This window comes from Populus trichocarpa, chromosome 11, assembly GCF_000002775.5.
Source record: "Populus trichocarpa isolate Nisqually-1 chromosome 11, P.trichocarpa_v4.1, whole genome shotgun sequence".
In the NCBI taxonomy this organism is placed as follows: domain Eukaryota; kingdom Viridiplantae; phylum Streptophyta; class Magnoliopsida; order Malpighiales; family Salicaceae; genus Populus; species Populus trichocarpa.
In genome coordinates, this window is record NC_037295.2 from 2,309,739 (window position 1) to 2,328,102 (window position 18,364).

At 35.2% G+C, this 18,364-nt stretch overlaps 2 protein-coding genes across 2 annotated transcripts; both read left to right on the forward strand.

The window, feature by feature from the left end:
- Positions 1-6,113: 6,113 nt before the first annotated feature.
- LOC18103669 (ribosome-binding factor PSRP1, chloroplastic) lies at positions 6,114-7,547 on the forward strand. Its single transcript, XM_024581456.2, has 2 exons — positions 6,114-6,818; positions 7,283-7,547. Exons 1-2 carry the CDS (start codon positions 6,675-6,677, stop codon positions 7,397-7,399), a joined length of 261 nt encoding a protein of 86 aa, XP_024437224.1. The 5' UTR covers positions 6,114-6,674; the 3' UTR covers positions 7,400-7,547.
- A 2,964-nt stretch (positions 7,548-10,511) lies between these two features.
- LOC112323389 (uncharacterized) lies at positions 10,512-13,228 on the forward strand. Its single transcript, XM_024581398.2, has 4 exons — positions 10,512-10,841; positions 10,959-12,310; positions 12,800-12,963; positions 13,059-13,228. Exons 1-4 carry the CDS (start codon positions 10,512-10,514, stop codon positions 13,226-13,228), a joined length of 2,016 nt encoding a protein of 671 aa, XP_024437166.2.
- The last annotated feature ends 5,136 nt before the right edge of the window (positions 13,229-18,364 follow it).

Sequence of the window (18,364 nt, forward strand, 5' to 3'; positions counted from 1 at the left end):
TCTACGTGTCATTTTGATGAGATTGCTGATACATTGATCATCGCATTAGCATAGATAAACCTACTCGTATGTCATTTTGACACTATAATGTTGCCATACCAAACATGTAATTATATATCTTGCTATCCAATTTTTGATCTATATTTTTGATAAATTTTCAGAAAAAAATTAAAAATAGCAAAAAAATAACAAAAACCTCAAAAAATGTATTTTTTATATATTTGCATCGTTTTTCACATTCTCAACGTCATCTCAAAATAATTTAAATTTTCAAAGGTATTTGGAACGCGTTTAATTTTTAACACGTAAATTTTATGATCACTGATTTTCCTTGTTGAGTTGACGTTGATCTTGTTCATTTTTAAAAATACAAAAAAAATCAAAAAAATCAAAATTTAAAAAAAAAATAAGAAAAAAAAAGGAAAGGAAAAGTTGAGGGACTAGTATGAAAATCTAGCAACACTTTTCCTATAAATACCATGCTACAGTAAAAACAAAAAACAGGGGCGGGGGGGATTTTTATTCACGGGGAGAAAATTTTAGACGGGTGGAGAGAATGAACAAGAGGGAAAACAACAGAAAAAACCCTATCTTAAAACTAATCCAGGGAGAGGCCGCCGCCTCCTGGTGAAAAGGAGAACCAGAGCTCCCTCACCCGAGGGAGAGTTTTGGGACTTTTGCTCCCACAATCATTCTTCCCCAGCTTACCATCACAAGCCCTGAACCCAGCATTTCCCGGCCATCTCTCTTCCTTTTCCTCGGCCAGCACCATATTTTAGCCAAAGACAAACCAAACAGAGCCCCCTGGTTTTGATTTTTCCAGCCGGCCGCAGGACTGACCTTCCCTTCTCCTTCCAGCCGACCGCAGGACTGACCTTCCCTTCTCCTTCCAGCCGACCTCCAACTTCAAAAGACCCAGCCAAGGACAGAACAACCCATCTCCCCCTGCCTCAGCCGGATTAGAGCATCCGGCCAAAACCAAGGAGAAGCCGCCCCCCCAAACTGCAGAAAGAAATAAATCGGAGAGCACCTCCTCGTCTCTGCTCTCTATCCAAGCCAGACAGCAGCGGTCCTTCCCTTCTCTGAGGCAAAGAAACCAGCGACCCTCTCTCGGCCACCGACTCCAGGCCACATCCTTCCCTCAGCCGGCTCTCTCCCAAACAGCCACAGCTGGAACCGGGGAGCCAAAGGGAGGCCGCCGCTCCTATTTTTTGCTGTCTTCTTCTTCGCCCGACAGACCCGAGTCCGGCTTTCTTCTTCCCCAGCCGCCTCTGTTTTTTTGGCCAAAACCTGAGTGAGCCAAAGTCACCGCCAACCACTGAAGCTGAGGAGAAGAAGAAGCTCTCCCAACCACCAAATCCATCATCGGCAGAAGGAAAATAAACAGAGAAGGGAGAAGGAGTTGGAACCGGCCAGATCTAAAAAACAAAACCCATTGCTGTTTGTGCGTTTTCTCTCTGTTGCAGGTGACAGATTTCCTCACCGCAGGCAGGTGAATTCACGCGCCGCCAGGGGCGGTGGCGCGTGGAGGAGACGCGCCGCCACTTGTCATAGCCACAGAAGATGCCCAGAATTCTCCAGCACTGTTCCCGAAGCTATTTTTGTAATTTTTAAATGTTGCTGTATATGTCTGGATACTGTTGTGTTTTGATTTACTTTTTTTTTTTTTTGTTATTTTGTAAACATGTAATTATGGGTGAGAAAATAGTAAAAAGGGATGTGTGTGTTTGTATCTCTTTTTATTTATGTTATTGAACTATAAAAATCAAAGAGACAGAATTGAGTGTTTAATTTGAATATGATTAAATATCTCAAGGATAAATAAAATCAAGTTGTATTTTCTTGAAAATGTAAGAACGTGTTTCTATATATTTCAGGATTTAATAACTGACTTATTAAAGTTTTAAAATTTGATTAATATTTCAAATTTTCAAATCATATCAAACCGCAAAGCAGGTTACCTCAGGTAGGGTGTGTTAGGGGTGCTAATACTTTTCCTAATCACAAGTAGTTCCTTGTCTTTGAATCTTTGACAATGACCAGTAAATCCGGGTTTCCTGGTAACCCTCAATGGAATACTAGGTGACGACTTTCAAAGAACCAATCAAGCAAATTAACAAAAAATCACCGAATAGTCGCGCGGGTGACGTGCGACAATATCTAGAATAAAACATGAAAGAATTATGAAACTCTTTTTTTAAAAAAAAAAAAAAAGTCTAATAACTTCCAATAAATAAAACAATGTTTTCCCATAATGACTAATGTGTAACTTAAGAGTTTTTTTAAAAATAATAATGCTAATTGGCAGGAATTTTATAAGTTTGATGTGTGTCTGAGTGATGAAATTGCTAATATTTTATCGATAATACATACTCCATGATGATACTATAATGTCATCGCAATCCATTTTGTTCAAGAAAAAAAACCTTTAATTAATTTTAAAAGTATATCTCATCAAATTTAAAAGTTATCACAATCCATTTTTAGTGTTTTAAAAGTATTTAAAAAAAAATAAGAAATAAAAATATATCTTATCAAATTTAAGATAGACCCGCCAAATTATTATTTTCTTTGGTTATTTTTATAATTATTTTTTAATATTACAAATTAAAATTTATCTCATTAAATTAATCCATAACCAATCTTTAAAATCTTATAAAAACCTTTATATCTCAAACAAATACAAAGAATTTCAATCAGAAAAAATAAGTTAAATAAAACAATAAAATAAAATAAAAACAGAACTTGACATGAATACGTTGAATCTGCCACACTTTTTAGAGAGTGTTTTGTTTTTGTTGCTGCTTCCACAAAAACAAATTGTTTGGTTAATTACGAAACATAATTTACTGTTTGTGGAACCTATTACAATTTACGTTTAAAACGCAGGGTAACCGAAAGCAAGTTGAAGCTGCTTCTCCTTCTTTTGTCGTCTCAACTGTTCACATGAATAGTTGAGAGCGTCTCCACTGTTCATGTCCGAACCGAGTCCAGCCCAAACCTAAATGAATTGGATCGGGTCCGACCCAGTAAAATAAAAAAATCTATTTTTTTAATTGTGTTTTATTCAAAAAACTAGTGTTTAACATTATTCAATGGCACTACATAATTAAATTAGAAGGAGATCGCATGATGATGTAACATTTGGAGAATTTGATCGCAATCCCAATTTTGTTCCTGATGATATTTTACCTGATGTTGTTGCACGCTCAGGAAACCATGGAAACTATAGTCATTCTCGGATGGATTTCGTACGTGATGAAATTGCAGATAGTTTAATGGAACAATAAAAAATACTTTTATATAAAATATTGTTTATTTCATAATGTAATAGCAGTAGTTAAATCTATAATATTTCAATTAAAAACCATCAATATTAATATATGTCTTTTTTTGTTATTTTATAACCTCAATTTGAAAAACATTCTTAACCAAATATATTAAACTACTTTTTGTTCAACCTCAATTTTAACTATAGTTTTAACCAAACATATATAAATACTAAACCAACCTCAACTAAAAGTGCCTGTTTGAGATTGTGATAATGGTTGCGATTCAAAGTATTTTTTGCTTAAAAATACATCAAGATGATGTTTTTTCATTTTTAAAAAATTATTTTTGATGTTAGCGCATCAAAACGATCCAAAAACAATAAAAAAATATTAATTTTAAGTAAAGAAATAAATCTAAATATTTTTGAAAACTCGAACTGGACCGTGTTTCTAAATATATTTTTTATAAAATAATTTTTTTCAAATCACAATTATAAAAACTATCAAAATATATATATTTTAATAATTAATTAATAGTAATAATTGTTGTCGCTCAAGCAACATCATGAACGGTGAGCCATCAAGGAGAAGGTGGCCCTTACTTTAAAGACTCTAGAGCCCAGACATGTAAATTAAAGGATAAACCTTGTTGCTACTTAATTTTTTATTTATATTTTTGATAAAATTTTTAAAAATTAAAAAAAAAACAAAACAATAAAAACCATAAAAAATATATTTTTAATATATTTACATTGTTTTTAGCATTTTCAATATCATCTTAAAAGAATTTAAATTTTTAAAGGTATTTAAAATGCATTTAATTTTTAACGCGTAAATTTTATGATTATTGATTTTTTTTGTTGAGTTGATGTTGATATTGCTCGCTTTTAAAAATATAAAAGATAAAAAAAAATCAAAATTTTCAAAAAAAAAATAAAAAAAAAGGTTGAGGGAATAGTTTGATTGTGGCCAAGCCACACTTCTTCTATAAATATAGTCTACAGTAAAAAGAATAGGAGGAGAAAAATTTAGAGACAGGGGAGAAAAATTGACTGATAGGCGGAGAAAATTTACAAGGGGGAAGACAAGAAAAAAAAAGAAAACCCTAAAACCTCTACTTTTCAAAGGGGAGCCGCCGCCCCCATCTTCTTGGTTTTTTTTTTCTCCCGAAAACCGGTCGGCCACTCCTCTCTTTTGCCCAAACCTGAGAGAAACCCACCTTCCTGCTCCATTTGCCCGACCAAGACTCCCCTTCTCAACTATTCTTCCTCTGCTTTTCTTCCCCAAAACCGTTCCCCTGCTTTGTGATTTTTGCTACCAAAGCCAGCCGGCCGCGCCCCTCCTCTGGCCGTCGTTCTCCCTCGCGGCCGAGATAACACCGCCTCCCACCGACAGGAGACCAGCCCCACAGCCGTTCCTTTCTTCCTCAGACCGAACACGGCGGCAGCCCCCGCTGTCTTCTTCCCAGTCTTCTCTAGGCCCCACCGTGCAGCAGCGTCTCCTCCACCGCAGCTTCAGCGGCCACAGACCCACGGTCCTCACCGTCAGCCGCAGCGGCGCCATACCTCTCTTGGCTTCGGCCCCTTCGCCAGACCTCACTCTTCCAGCCGGCAGCCATCGAGGACGCCGCCTAACAGCCCGCAGGCCCTCGTCCTCGCAAAGACCCGAACCGGCCGCCAGCAGCTGCACAGACGCGACATGAACCCATTCGGGAGCAGTCCCTTGGTCGTGCCACCGGCCACCTAAAACAGAAGAAGAGGAAACAAAAAAGATTTGCAGAGGGAGAAGCAGATCCGAAAACAGTGAGCCCACGCGCCGCCAGTTACGGCCGCGCGTGGGGAGACGCGCCGCCACTGCTCCACAGTTCCTTGAGGGCCTCCTTTACTGTTCCTGGACTTTTTAGGGACCTATTTTTTTTTTTTTTTTTGTAATTTTTAGATGTTTGAACATGTATTTAATTTTATGTTAAATGTTTTTTTTAGCTTATGTTATTCTGCAAACATGTAACAGAATGAGTATAGTAAAAAAGTAGTGTTAGTGTGAGTGTTTGTTTTTTTATGAATGTTTTTTTTTTAATGTTAAAAATATAATTAAAAAAAGATAAAAAGAATTAATTGTTTAATTTGAATATGATTAAATATATTAAGGATAAATAAAATTATGTTATATTTTCCATAAAAATATAAGAACATGTAGAATATAATCTTTGAATTTAATTAATATTTTAAATTTTCAAATCATATTAAGCTGCAAAGAGTGTTAATATTTTGTTTTAGCTATAATTAGTTTTTTATTTATTAATTTTTGACAGATTAGTATTTTAGTAGTCCATTTTAGATGGCGACTTTAATGAATCAATTAATTAAATAAACAAAAAATTTAAAAACGCTGCGCAGGGGCGACAAACCTCATTCTGAACCTTAAACTATATATGTTTCTCATTCAAGACCCTGACCAATGTATTTTACCTATTAGATCCAAAATATGCCATATATATATCTCAATTGGGTATTTTTCTCAATTTGTTTTTTAAATTCTTTCCATATAATTTTACTTTTTATGCAATGGTCTTTTAAAGGAAAAATTAACATTAAAATTGTGAGAAAATGGATGAAAGTATTTGTTCTTAAACTTAATTTATAATTATCTTATAGATTTGTGCCTAATGTTTTATGTTTCCCACAAATTGAATGTGGACTTGGCAGATAAATATTCATCCCACATAAAGTGGGGCCCAACTGAATCAATTAGCTGACGTGTCCTTGTCCATTTGTCTTGTTAATAGAAACCTCTTTAAAAACCCCTTTATTTTCCTTCATGTTCCAGCAATCCGAACAACCCTCATAAGAAAATTTGCCAGTGGCTTCTCTCTTAGGTTCGTTGCAAACATGCCATTATCATCAACAACTCCCACTACTTCACTAGCTTCTTCTTTGGTGAATTCCACGAAGATCCACTCCCCAAAAGTGTCTCTAAAGTCCAGTTTTTTAATGCAAAAAACGTGAAAATTATTGAAACTTGAAGGAAAACAAAGATCCCTTCGAGCCATGGTGGATACTCAGTGAAGATGTCATGGGATCTTCCTCCTCCCTCTGTCAAATTAATCATTCATGGAAAACTTGAAGGTTGTTCTTTAAACTCTTTAAAGATTGAAGTTTTGATTCTTTTGTTTTTTAATGTAAGAATTGAAAACGCACTATATTTTTTGGATTTTTTTCTGTCTAATTTGTGATTGTAACAAATGTTTGGATGTAACAGTTGAATTTTATGAATTGAATTTTAGGTTTTTTGTGATTTTGGGTTACTGTGTTTACTAAAAGTCATGGGGTGGTGAGGGTAGAGGAAGATGCGGAGAAATCTAAGCAAGTATTGATTTGGTGTCGTCAATTATTCAACAAGTTGATGAAGATTAAGGACAAGGAATCCGATCATGGTAGACACATGAAAGGATTTAATAAGTTTAAGGTTAGGGAGCCAATGTCACAAGTGGTGGAGAATGATGCAGATACAGTTTCACAGCGAAAAGATGACGACAATCTTGATGAGGTAGGGCCGGCTCTTTAACATTTTTGTTCGTGGTTTATTATTTATGTTGTCTTAGTTGTTTTATATGCATTTAGTTACTATCCACAGCATCATATCATCCAATGTAAGTCTTATGTATTCTTGTGAGTTCATTAATATAGACTTGTAGTGAATAGTTATACTCCCAACGGTTCGAAAGGGCTTTCCCCATTGCACCATTTGGCGATTACTACGACACATGTAATTTGCATGTCGGTTCTCTTAGCTAGATACTTATGGACTGTTGCACAAGGAAAATGTATTACCATCTTCATCTTTCCAAATCATGGCTTGGCGCTCAAAATTCTTCTTTACATCTGGTGTCAATGTAAAAGATATTTTCTATTACCTTTAAGTTTGATGCATGCTTTTGGCTAGGTAAACCATTGCCCACCTGGACATATTATTCTTGTCTGCCATAGACTCATTATCTACACCATTTTCAGGCTGTTCACACAAAGTACTTTGACATGCCACCTGTGACTGTCGATGAAGCAATTGTGCGGCTGGGAAATGTGGATCATGCCTTCTATGGTTTCAGGCATGCTGAAAGGGCTAGATAGAGAATTTGAGATCAAGTGAACTCAAACTAATGAGATGTATTGACATGCTTGTATGAGTTAGTTTATGGAAAATCAGACCCACTATGTTGGCGTCCAAACTTACAGGGACGAGAAAAAAGAATTTTGGAATCACTATTCAATTTATATTCGATCGAAACTTCTATTCATTCGGTGTCTAGTATTGAACCGTTCCCATTTGCCTTGGATTTTCGCTGTGTTTTCTGTTTAGAAATTCAGCTGTTTTTCCCCTCCTATGATATCATGTTCTGCCTTTTCTCTCATGTTAGGTTTTTCAAATTTCTTGCAACTTCTCATGTTGATTGACAGCTTCCATCCGCGCTCTATTCAGTGAATTTGAGCTATGTTGGTCATTTTTGCCTATCCATATAGTTCAATTCTGCTATTCAAGAGATAGGTTCTGCAATCTCAGTCCCATTTTATGTTGGGGACTTCTTAATATGTGTCCAACTGAGCCAGTCAGTCTTCCCAACTGTATTTACTTGGGTTGAAGACCAGTACACGAGGTTTTATGGCTATGGTTGTGTCAACAAGAGGTTCAACAATGGATAAACACCACTGGGGCTGGGTGTTTCAGTCTTGGGACTGCCATGAACTGAAGATTCACATCTACATTAATAGAAGGCTCTAATAGTGGGTTATCTAGAATAATCTGCTATAAACTTTTAACTCACCATTATTAGGTAGTGACAAAAAGAGAGAATAACTAAGAGATAAGAGAGTTTAGAGAGAAATACTTAATAAAAATATATCTTCATCTCAATTTTCTTCTTGTTCTTGAGTTTTTTTTACTTTGCATTACTGCCCATTATTCTTCCAACAAAACCTGTGTGAAATACTATTACTTTGACACTGTTGGACTGAACTCAGTCCAGGCCAAACGCCAAAAGCATGGCCGTAACATGCTGAACAAAGAGGTTAGCAAATAAGCAGAAAGAAAAAGGATACTTCAATGGCTGTCTGATTCAGAGAGAGAGAGAGAGAGAGATGACATAGGTGGTCAACTCTTGCTTGCCATGCTTTGATTCAGGCAGAAACTATGTGAAATACTATTACTTTCACACAATTGGACTGAACTAGTCCAAGCCAAATGCCAAATGCCAAATGCCAAAAGCATGGCCGTAACATGCTGAACACAGGTTAGTAAATAAGCAGAAAGAAAAAGGATACTTCAATGGGTTCCTGCTATGGCAATCTTTAACTTCCCAACAGCTTTCAGAGGGGCACGCTGTTGGATGCAGTTCTAAAACCACAAGTCCAAACAAACCGTTTAAGAAAAAGGATACTTCGATCTGTTTGCAGTCTTTGGACAAGTAGATGCAGATTACAATGTTAACTTAGCCATAAAAATGTCAAACCAAGAATACTGAATGAGCTACTCTACTGAGTGGAGAATGGTGAGGTTGGCAAATATTTACATTCATAAGAGATCATAATTTATAAGATCCTATGCTAATTTACTCCACACATGAGAAATTCTGTACCGCGCTCCTCCCTTCTCACCATCGGCTAGATCTTTCTCTCTCCACCGTGAAAAACACCCCAAGCAGCCCTAAAACCATAGTTTTAAGACCTGGACCGGCCCGGCGGGTCGACCCGGGACCCGGCCGACCCGGGCCTGGGACCGGTCCGGGTGAAGGCAAAAACCCGCTCGGGAATTGACCCGGCGAAACCCGGTCGACCCGGAGGGTCGACCCGGGACCCGGTCCACCCGGTCAAACCCGGGTGAGACCCGGTCTATTTTTTTTTTAGCCTGATTGATGTCAAACGACGTCGTTTTGGCCTTTGTTTTAGAGGCCAAAACGACGAAGAGCAATGAAGCAGAATTGGGCATTTTAATTACAGACTACAGAGCAATTTCAAAACGACGAAGAACAATGAAACCTAATTAACAAAACGCATCAATTTCAAATTTTCAATCGATGAGCTGAGGAGCAGAGGAGAGCAGAAGACCGAAGACGTCTTGATCATTGTTGTTTCACTGCGAAAAAGGTTAGTTTCTTGTTTCTGTTCACAAATCTTCTTCTTTCACTCTCTCTTTTCTTTATTCTTGGCCGTGTTGAACTTGCAGTTCTGGACTTCTGGGCATCATTTTGTTGTTGATTCAGTCATCTCAACCTTCGTTGATCAATTTCAAACAAACATTTTGCTGTTGAACTTGCAGTTCTTTCAATCTTCGTTGATCCAGTTGCAGCCCGGCTGCCTCTTCCAGTCAGTATTTCAAGTTTTCAACTGCTATTTCTTTCATTCTTTTTGTCTCTGTTAGACTTGGGACTTTTGAAGCATAAATAATTGTGGTTAAAGCTTGAATGTTAATCTGTTAGGTTTAGTTTTTGTCCACGGTTTGTAGCTTGAATGTTAATCTGTTAGGTTTAGCTTTTGTCCACGGTTTGTAGCTTGAATGAGGTTGATATTGAACACCCAAATAGGTTTAGTTTTCGTTGCTTTTCTGTCAAAATGTTTAGAAGCAGTTCACTCTGGAAATCGTGGACAAAATGGAAACTATGATAAATTGAGAAGCATTCAATGCTTTTTTAGAAGCAGTTTACTCCCAGATAGCACTCCCAGATGAAATTGAGATTTTTCTACTGCCTTGTATCTGAAAATAAATAGCACTACTTGTTACAGAATAGATAATATTGTTCAAGCAACTTTTTTCGAGCTTCTAATTTAGTTATGAATTCATATTATATTGTTTTATTTTTTATTTGAGATTTATGAGTATAAATATTAATTCAACTAGTTCTATTTATTTTTATTAAGTGTTCTGTGTGTGTGTGTGTGTGTGTGTGTGTGTGTGTGTGTGTGTGTGTGTGTGTGTGTATAACCACTCCTCGTCCTTCTTTCTAATCTTTAAAATTATAATATCAGCACAACCTATTCCAGTTACATGTGATGTGATTATAATGCTTATCGATTAAATTTTTTTTATTCACATGGGAAAATGTTTATTTCTACTGTTATAAATTGTTTATTTTTAATTCTTTTGCATTGAATGGAAACTATGGGACTGTCATTGTTAATTTATGAATGGATTGCAAAGTGAGTTGGCTTGAAATTATATTCCCTCATATAAATTATGTCAGGTCTTAAAATGTCTTCACATGATGGTAGTACTCCAAGTAGTGATCCTTCAACAGCCCAATCATCTCAACCTTCAATTTCTATGTCAAGTGGTAGTAGAGGAAGAACAGATTTGGCATGGGGTCATTGTAGAGAAGCTCCTGAACTTAGTGTTGGGTGTAAAAAAACAAAATTAGTTTGTTTATATTGTGCTAAAGTATTTGCGGGTGGTGGCATTAATCGATTTAAGCAACATTTAGCTGGAGCTAAAGGAGAAGTTGAACAATGTCGTAAATGTCCTCCTGATGTTCGACATCAAATGCTTTTGAATCTTAAAGGAAATGCTGAAACAAAAAAAAGAGTTAGAGAAATGCAAGCAGAATTCAATCCATTTAATGCACGATAAAGGGAGCATGAAGAGATGATGATTAGGCAATTAGAAGATGATGATGATGGTGATGATGATGGTGATGATGAGGATGATAAGGATGTCAGTACTAAAAAACATATGTTACCACCGAAGGTTGCAAAAAAGAAAAAGATTCAAAGCACCAGCACTGTAAAACAATCGACTACAAGTTGTGGAAAGCAGAAGAAATCTGCAACATTAGGGACATATTTCATGCCGAGAACAACTCCTGGTGCTCAAAAGTCTATTCAGAATTGTTGGCAAAGGAAGGAAGCAGTTGAACGGTGTGATCTTGCTTTAGCGAAGTGGATGATTGATGCATGTGTGCCATTTAATGCTGTTAATTCTGTGTATTATCAGCATGCCATAGATGCTGTAACAACCATGGGTCCTGGTTATAAAGGACCAAACTTGCATGCTATTTGTGGTTATTACTTGGCAAAAGCGGTTGATGAAGTCAAGATTTATGTTGAGACGTATCGAGAGATTTGGAAGAACACTGGTTGCACATTAATGGCTGATGGATGGACAGATCAGAAGAGGAGGACTTTAATTAACTTCTTAGTATATTGTCCTAAAGGAACAGTTTTTTTGAAAACCGTGGATGTATCAGATGTCTCAAAGACTGCTAGATTGTTGTATCAGTTGTTTAGAGAGGTTGTTTTGTATGTTGGGGTAGAAAACATTGTGCATATGGTGACTGATAATGCTGCAAATTATGTTGCTGCTGGCAAGTTATTGATGGAAGAATTTCCTTCAATATTTTGGTCTCCTTGTGCTGCTCATTGCATCAACCTCATACTCCAGGACATTGGTAAATTGCAGTCGGTTTGTTGTGTTGTTGAGCATGCTTCTGGTATCACAAAGTACATTTATAATCATTGTTATCCATTGTATTTGATGAGGAAGTTCACTGGAGGAAAAGAAATACTTCGTCCTGCTCCTACTCGTTTTGCTACCAATTTCATTGCATTGCAAAGCATTTTAGCTCATAAAGATGAGTTGAGAGCTATGGCGACATCTAGGGAATGGGTCTCATCTGCTTATGCTAAAGATAGCAAAGGAAAAAAGTTTGTTGAGAGTGTGCTAGACTCTTTATTTTGGGAAGAATGTGCAATAATTGTGCGAATGAGTGAGCCTTTAATTCGAGTTCTACGAATGGTTGATGGTGATGATAGACCTTCGATGGGATATTTGTATGATGCTATTCATCATGCAAAAGAAGAAATGATGAGGAGATTTCAAAAGAGAAAGGCTAGAGTGAAACCTTTCATAGACATTATCAGTAATCGGTGGGATGGACAATTTTATAGACATCTTTATGCTGCGGTATTTTGGTTGAATCCTCGATTTCAATATGATGCAAATATAATGGATAAACATATGAGCACCATTTCTGGACTTCTAGATGTTCTTGAGAAGTATGCACATGTCTACCTTTGCAAAGTAAGATTACAAGTGAGATGAAGTTGTTTAGGAATGCTGAACATGACTTTGGTCGAGTGTCCGCAATAAATAATCGCATCCTTATGCCTCCAGGTATATAATTTTTATATTTAAAAATATTATTTGACATAGTCTCCTTTTACTTATTATTTTTTTATATAGATGAATGGTGGATGACATATGGAACCAGCGCTCCAAATCTACAACAGTTGGCTATACGAGTGTTAAGTCAAACTTGTAGTTCTTCGGGATGTGAGAGAAATTGGAGTATGTTTGAACATATTCATTCCAAGAAGAGAAATAGATTGGAGCACCAAAGGCTTAATGACCTTGTTTACGTCCACTGCAATCTAAGATTGAAACAAAAGTATTTTTCTTTTCTCTAATTCCTTAAATATTATTTTATCTTGTTTAGTAATATTATTAATACTTATATTGTGTTTATCTTCACTTTTAATATATAGGAATTATTGGAAAGGACGAAACTATGATCCAATTAATGTTGAGACAATTTGTGACATTGAAAATTGGGTAGTTGAAGATGACCCGTCAATCTTGACAGCTGAAGAAGCAGAGAGTTTTCACCAAGCTCTATCAACTATGACCATGCAAGATACTTTAGATGATGGTAATTAATGATTGATTATTTAGTGATAAATATTATTTAAAATAAAGTTTTGTTTAACACATAATATTTATTTATTAATTGTGTTTGAAATGTAGATGTCATAAATGTTAATCATATTGAAGATGATTGTGACGATGAAGTTTCAAAGGAGCATGCAGATGATTTATTAGGTGTTGACGAGATTGGCTTAATTCCATCGACATTTGATCCAAATTTTGCTTCTATGGACACAGAAGAACTTAATGTGTTCATTCAACAAAAGTGAATGTGTTGTTGATTTAGAATTTATGTGGTTGAATGTTTTGTTTTAAATATTTTAGAATTTATGTGGTTGGATGTTTTGTTTTAAATATTTTAGAATTTATATTTTGTTTGTGTTTTGGATATTGAATTAAATTTATGTTGTTGGTTTATAATTTAAATTTGGTTTATGTAAGTGTTGCATTGTAACTAGTTATGTGTTTTTTTTATAGGTTTTTTTTTTTTTGACCCGGGTCAACCCATCTAACCCGTGACCCGTCACTTGACCGGGTCGGGTTTCAAAACTATGCCTAAAACACTCATCTCTCTCAACATTACCCATGTTTCTCTCCTTTTTGTTATATGTTTAGTTGATAATTGATGCATTTTGATTAACCCTAAGATATTAATAAATTAGAATTGTGTTTTGTTATGTTGTTTGACAAAATATCTATAATTTAAAAATATTATGCTTTCATGGTGGTATCATTGTCAATACTGACAATGGTATCACTTATAATGGAAGAAGCTAAGAATTCCTAACTACTATACCAGACATGTCCCTTAACGACTTATCAAGAAAACTATGTGATCGACTTGGTTGGAATATGTTTGAAATAGAAGTTGAAATTACTTGGAGGACGTTGCAAACCAAGGTTAGTCAAGCTTGTTATGTTGGTGTATCAATATGTAGTGACGGAAGTGTGAACTCAATGCTTAGGTTTGTAAGGATCAATGGGATTAATATGCTGGACCTCTACTTGAATAGTAGACATAGACGAGAAAATTCTTCTAGTATGGAGTTAACTTGATTTTCAAGTAACTCTCAGAGAACCACACAAGTATCACAAATAGCTGGTCCATCTAGGTTTGGTGGTAATGTTAATAGACAAGTTTCGGTGCAAGAAATCGTTAATATGAAACCTTTGTTAGGCATGACATTTGCTCCATATTGCTATGGAGGATTTGAACCAAGTGATGATGAAGATGAGCATCATATTAATAGAGTTGTGTTGATGGGGAAGATGAGGATGATCGAGATGATAAGGACGCTAAGTTAGTTTAGCTTGTTAATAAATATATGATACCTTCTACTCCTAAATTTGAGGTTGTTAATGCAGATGATCAATATAGATGCAATGATTGGGCTGATACTTTTAGTTTCGCCTATATGCCATGAGAGATTTGACATTTGAGGGTAAAAGAGGATATGAGATTCTTATTAGTATTAAGAATATAAGCCAACAAGGCATAAGAGGGTAAAAGTCCCTAAGAACATATAGTTCCCATCAGACGAGCTGCAAAGGAGGAGCATGTACTGGGCCCGTTTGGAAACGCGGACTAAACCGGGTTTCTAAAAATTTTGAAATTTTTTTTGCTTAAAATTAATATTTTTTTAGTGTTTTTAAATCATTTTGATGTGCTAATATCAAAAATTATTATTTTTTAAATAAAAAGATATCATCTTGATGCATTTCTAAGCGAAAAGCACTTTGAACAGTAACCGCTAGTACAATCCCAAAAAAGCCAAGTATATCTATAAACACATAGACTTGCTGCACATCACATTTTGAAAAATTAATTTTGAGCTTAAATATGTTTTTTTAGAAGGTTTAAAGGTAGGGTGATAATTCAATTATAGAGTACAAGTTGAGTTTATGTTAACATCCAATATCTCTAGGCTTGACAAAATATCAAGCCCAGATGATATGAGTTTAGCTCATTTCCAGGCTCAATATCCTTTGATGTGGTTAAGAGCATAGCCCAAGTAGATATAGTTCTACTAAGCTATCATTTTACATATTGTCTACACAAATTGTTGTTGTCATTGTTGTTTATTTTAGTTTTTTTAATAGTTTACATTAGATTTGTTGTCTACGCTACGCAGTGGGCTTGGATTCGTATCAATAGCTAACCATGCTCTCTCTCGATGTTATAGTAGTTTTAGAGTCCGTTTAATAGCGATTGTTTTTCAAAGTATTTTTTCTTGAAAATGCATCGAAGTAAATTTTTTTTTTATTTTTAAGATTTATTTTTTATACCAACACATCAAAACAATCTAAAAACACTAAAAAAAATCAATTTGAAGCAAAGAAAAAAAAAAAATTTCAAAAACATTTCTCAAGCTATTAAATTCTAAACAAGTTATTCTGAAAGAGTAGTCATACCATGAAGGAGCATGTCTAAACATTCAAAGTTATAAACATATTTATTCAAGTTTGGTTTCGAGCAGAAACTTCGTTCATCGTTTCCACTTTCAAGCACCCCAACACGATTCCTTAGCATCCCAAAAGAGACAGCAACGATCTTTTTATTTTATCCATTTAGCCCCTAAAGCAAGATTTTGCGTCTTATTAACTTTTTTTTTATCAATTTCCTTAATATTTTCTATCTACTATGCATGTTTTAATAAGAAAAAGGCATAATTTTACAGCAAATTTAATACAAAACTTGGTAGAAATGGATAAAGGGGTCCGGTTTATAAACCCTTAGGATCTAATTGATGAAAGTACTGTCTTGGAATTCAATTGATTATTAGGTAATACATCGGGGGGCTAATTTTATGTTTCCACTCAAATGATGTCTTTCAAACAGCCTCGCGAGTTCACATGCTTATGCGCGTTTTGAAAATTTAATTTTGAGATTAAGTATTTTTTTAAAAGGTTTAAAGGTAAGACGATGATCAAATGATCATAGATGGATGAGGCTTGTGTTTACAGGCTCAATAATGCCTTTGAACATGGTTAAGAGCAGAGTCCAAGTGTGTGTGTGTGTATCCTGCACGTTGTCATTTTACTTACTGCTATACAAATTATAGTCCTCAGAAAGTCATTAATTTGTTTATTTTTATCTAGGTTTTGGTGCTTAAAACTCTGCATGTCCACATGCTGGAAAAGTAAAGACCCAATGAAGATTATGTTGGGTTTGTTGCCATTAATGTGCAGCAAATGAACGGCACCAACCATTGACTATTGGCAGCCACCATTGTTGAAGGTGAGCTGGAGTTGGTGTCACCATGCCTATAAATAGAGGCATAAGTTAGAGAGCAAAATGTAGAGAGGGTTGTGAGAATGTGAAGAGAGTAGAGTGAAAGTGAAGGGCTGCAATGGCAGCAGCTTTGCTGCCATTGCAGCAGCTGCAAGTGCAGCAAGAGATCTGGGAGTTGAGTTTGAGTGAAGTGATCCTCCTCCTCCATGTATGTTGTAAACCTTTCTCTATATATCTCTAATAATATAGACTCTCCCGTGGATGTAGGCAGTTTTTCCGAACCATGTTAAATATTGTGTCCTAGTGTGCTTAGCCTTCATTGGACAATTATCAGTACACCACCGGTCGGAATTCCCAACAGATTGGTTGATGCTGAGAAAGAAACTTCAATCTTCTTAATTTGTCTGTTTAATTTCCAGTAGTAATTTCATTGCAATATATTCACTGAACGAATTTATTGGTTACTTAATCTTGCTTTTTATCTAAAAAGACATTAACTTAATTTTTTCAAATGATTTTTTATAATTGTGATGTTTTACTGAATATATATATATATATATATATATATATATATATATATATATCATTTTAATATATTTGTAATAAACAAATATTTGAAGAAAAATACACTGATCATTCATATTACCAACCAAGTACACAGGAAAAGTTGATAGGAACTTTTGGATAATTATTACTTTGCCTTGGTTTCCATCCGTCTAGACACAACAATTAATTAGTGGGACATTATTCTGCACAATTTTATTTTTACTTTATTTTTTATTATTAAATCGTGAAAAAGGTATTATTCATATTATGTTTCTGTTGCATTTTTAATCCTAACAATTATGTGCTCATGAACAAATTAGTCTTTCTTTGCTCCGATTAAAAGGCACATTGGAGAAGATCTAACTTAATTAAGGCTTTATCTGAAAATTTTGATTCTCTAACTTCATTTTCTATATATATCCATGTTTTCCATAAATTAATTAATATGTCGCCTTTCCAACACTCTCTCACTCTTGCTTCGATAGGCAAAAATAGCCTATTATGACACTCTCAGATCATCCAAGGACGAGACTTAATCTCGATTAATGCATTTAATTCTTCTAAAAAACCAATCCACCATTTCTCACTCCTCCTTCTTCTCTTTTAATTCACTTTTTCTTAAATTAACAATAATAATCTATCAGTGGTATGAAGTTTATAAGCCAGCAAGGAATAATAGCGGAGAACAGCTGCCATCAAACGAGCTACAAAGAAAATTCTAATTAGAGCATGAACTGTATCTGTTAGCACAAAGACTTGCTGCAAAAATGTCAATTTTGGAAATTAGCACTGCCGTGTTTCCAACGCTCACAGCTCTCCTTGTGTGGAGATATTTGCAAGTGAACCTTCACTTCAATATTCAGCACCACACGAAGAGTGGACAATATCCTTACATCCAAGTTCCGATCGAAGACTTGGAGGTCAAGGACAGACCAAATGAAGATTGGTTCTCCCTTGTTGATGCTGAAAGAGAAAGACCGATCCCACAGCATTTTGAGTGCAAGAACCTTCAAACTGCAATCTCCATTGTTTGTCAGTTTTCTAGCAACTGTTCAATAAAGCTATTGCCAGAACGTGTTGACTGGAGACTGGATTGAAGTGGACATAAGAAGGTGAGGATGACTCTTTAACTCTGCATGGCCCCTTGCTTAAGCTGTGATGTAAACTACGACTGTAAATTATTAAGAAGTTTTCTTCCGATTTTGTGGCTTGAATTTCTTGGAAATTATATTTTAGTGGGCAAAGCAATCTTCGCATAAATCTCATTGCTAAATACAATTTGGAAAAACATCTCTGAACATTCAAATTAAGCTGTCACGATTTTTATTTTTATTTTTATTTTTATTTTTATTTTTATCTTGCTATAAATATTTCATGTAAAATGCGGAATTCATGATTATCTACCTTATTTATTAGCACTTGTGGTAGTGAATTAAGGGACCTCTCCTCGTGAGGAAATATTCGCTGAATGAAATTATTGGTTGCTTAATCTTGCTGTACAACTGTGAAATGGATTGGACATGAGAAAGTGAAGATGAATTTGTTAATCAATCTTTTATTTCAATTATGTATACATAATTGAAAAAAGGATTAGTTTAAATTATTTTTTATTTAAAATAGAAAATTG

Excerpts from the sequence above, each read along its gene's own strand:
- LOC18103669 (XM_024581456.2), top strand. The coding sequence starts at position 6,675 with ATGAAGATTAAGGACAAGGAATCCGATCATGGTAGACACATGAAAGGA. Across the intron at positions 6,819-7,282 it reads ATGACGACAATCTTGATGAG|GCTGTTCACACAAAGTACTT; the intron begins GTAGGGCCGGCT and ends CACCATTTTCAG.
- LOC112323389 (XM_024581398.2), top strand. The coding sequence starts at position 10,512 with ATGTCTTCACATGATGGTAGTACTCCAAGTAGTGATCCTTCAACAGCC. Across the intron at positions 10,842-10,958 it reads ATGCTGAAACAAAAAAAAGA|GATGATAAGGATGTCAGTAC; the intron begins GTTAGAGAAATG and ends GGTGATGATGAG. Across the intron at positions 12,311-12,799 it reads CTTCTAGATGTTCTTGAGAA|GAATTATTGGAAAGGACGAA; the intron begins GTATGCACATGT and ends TTTAATATATAG.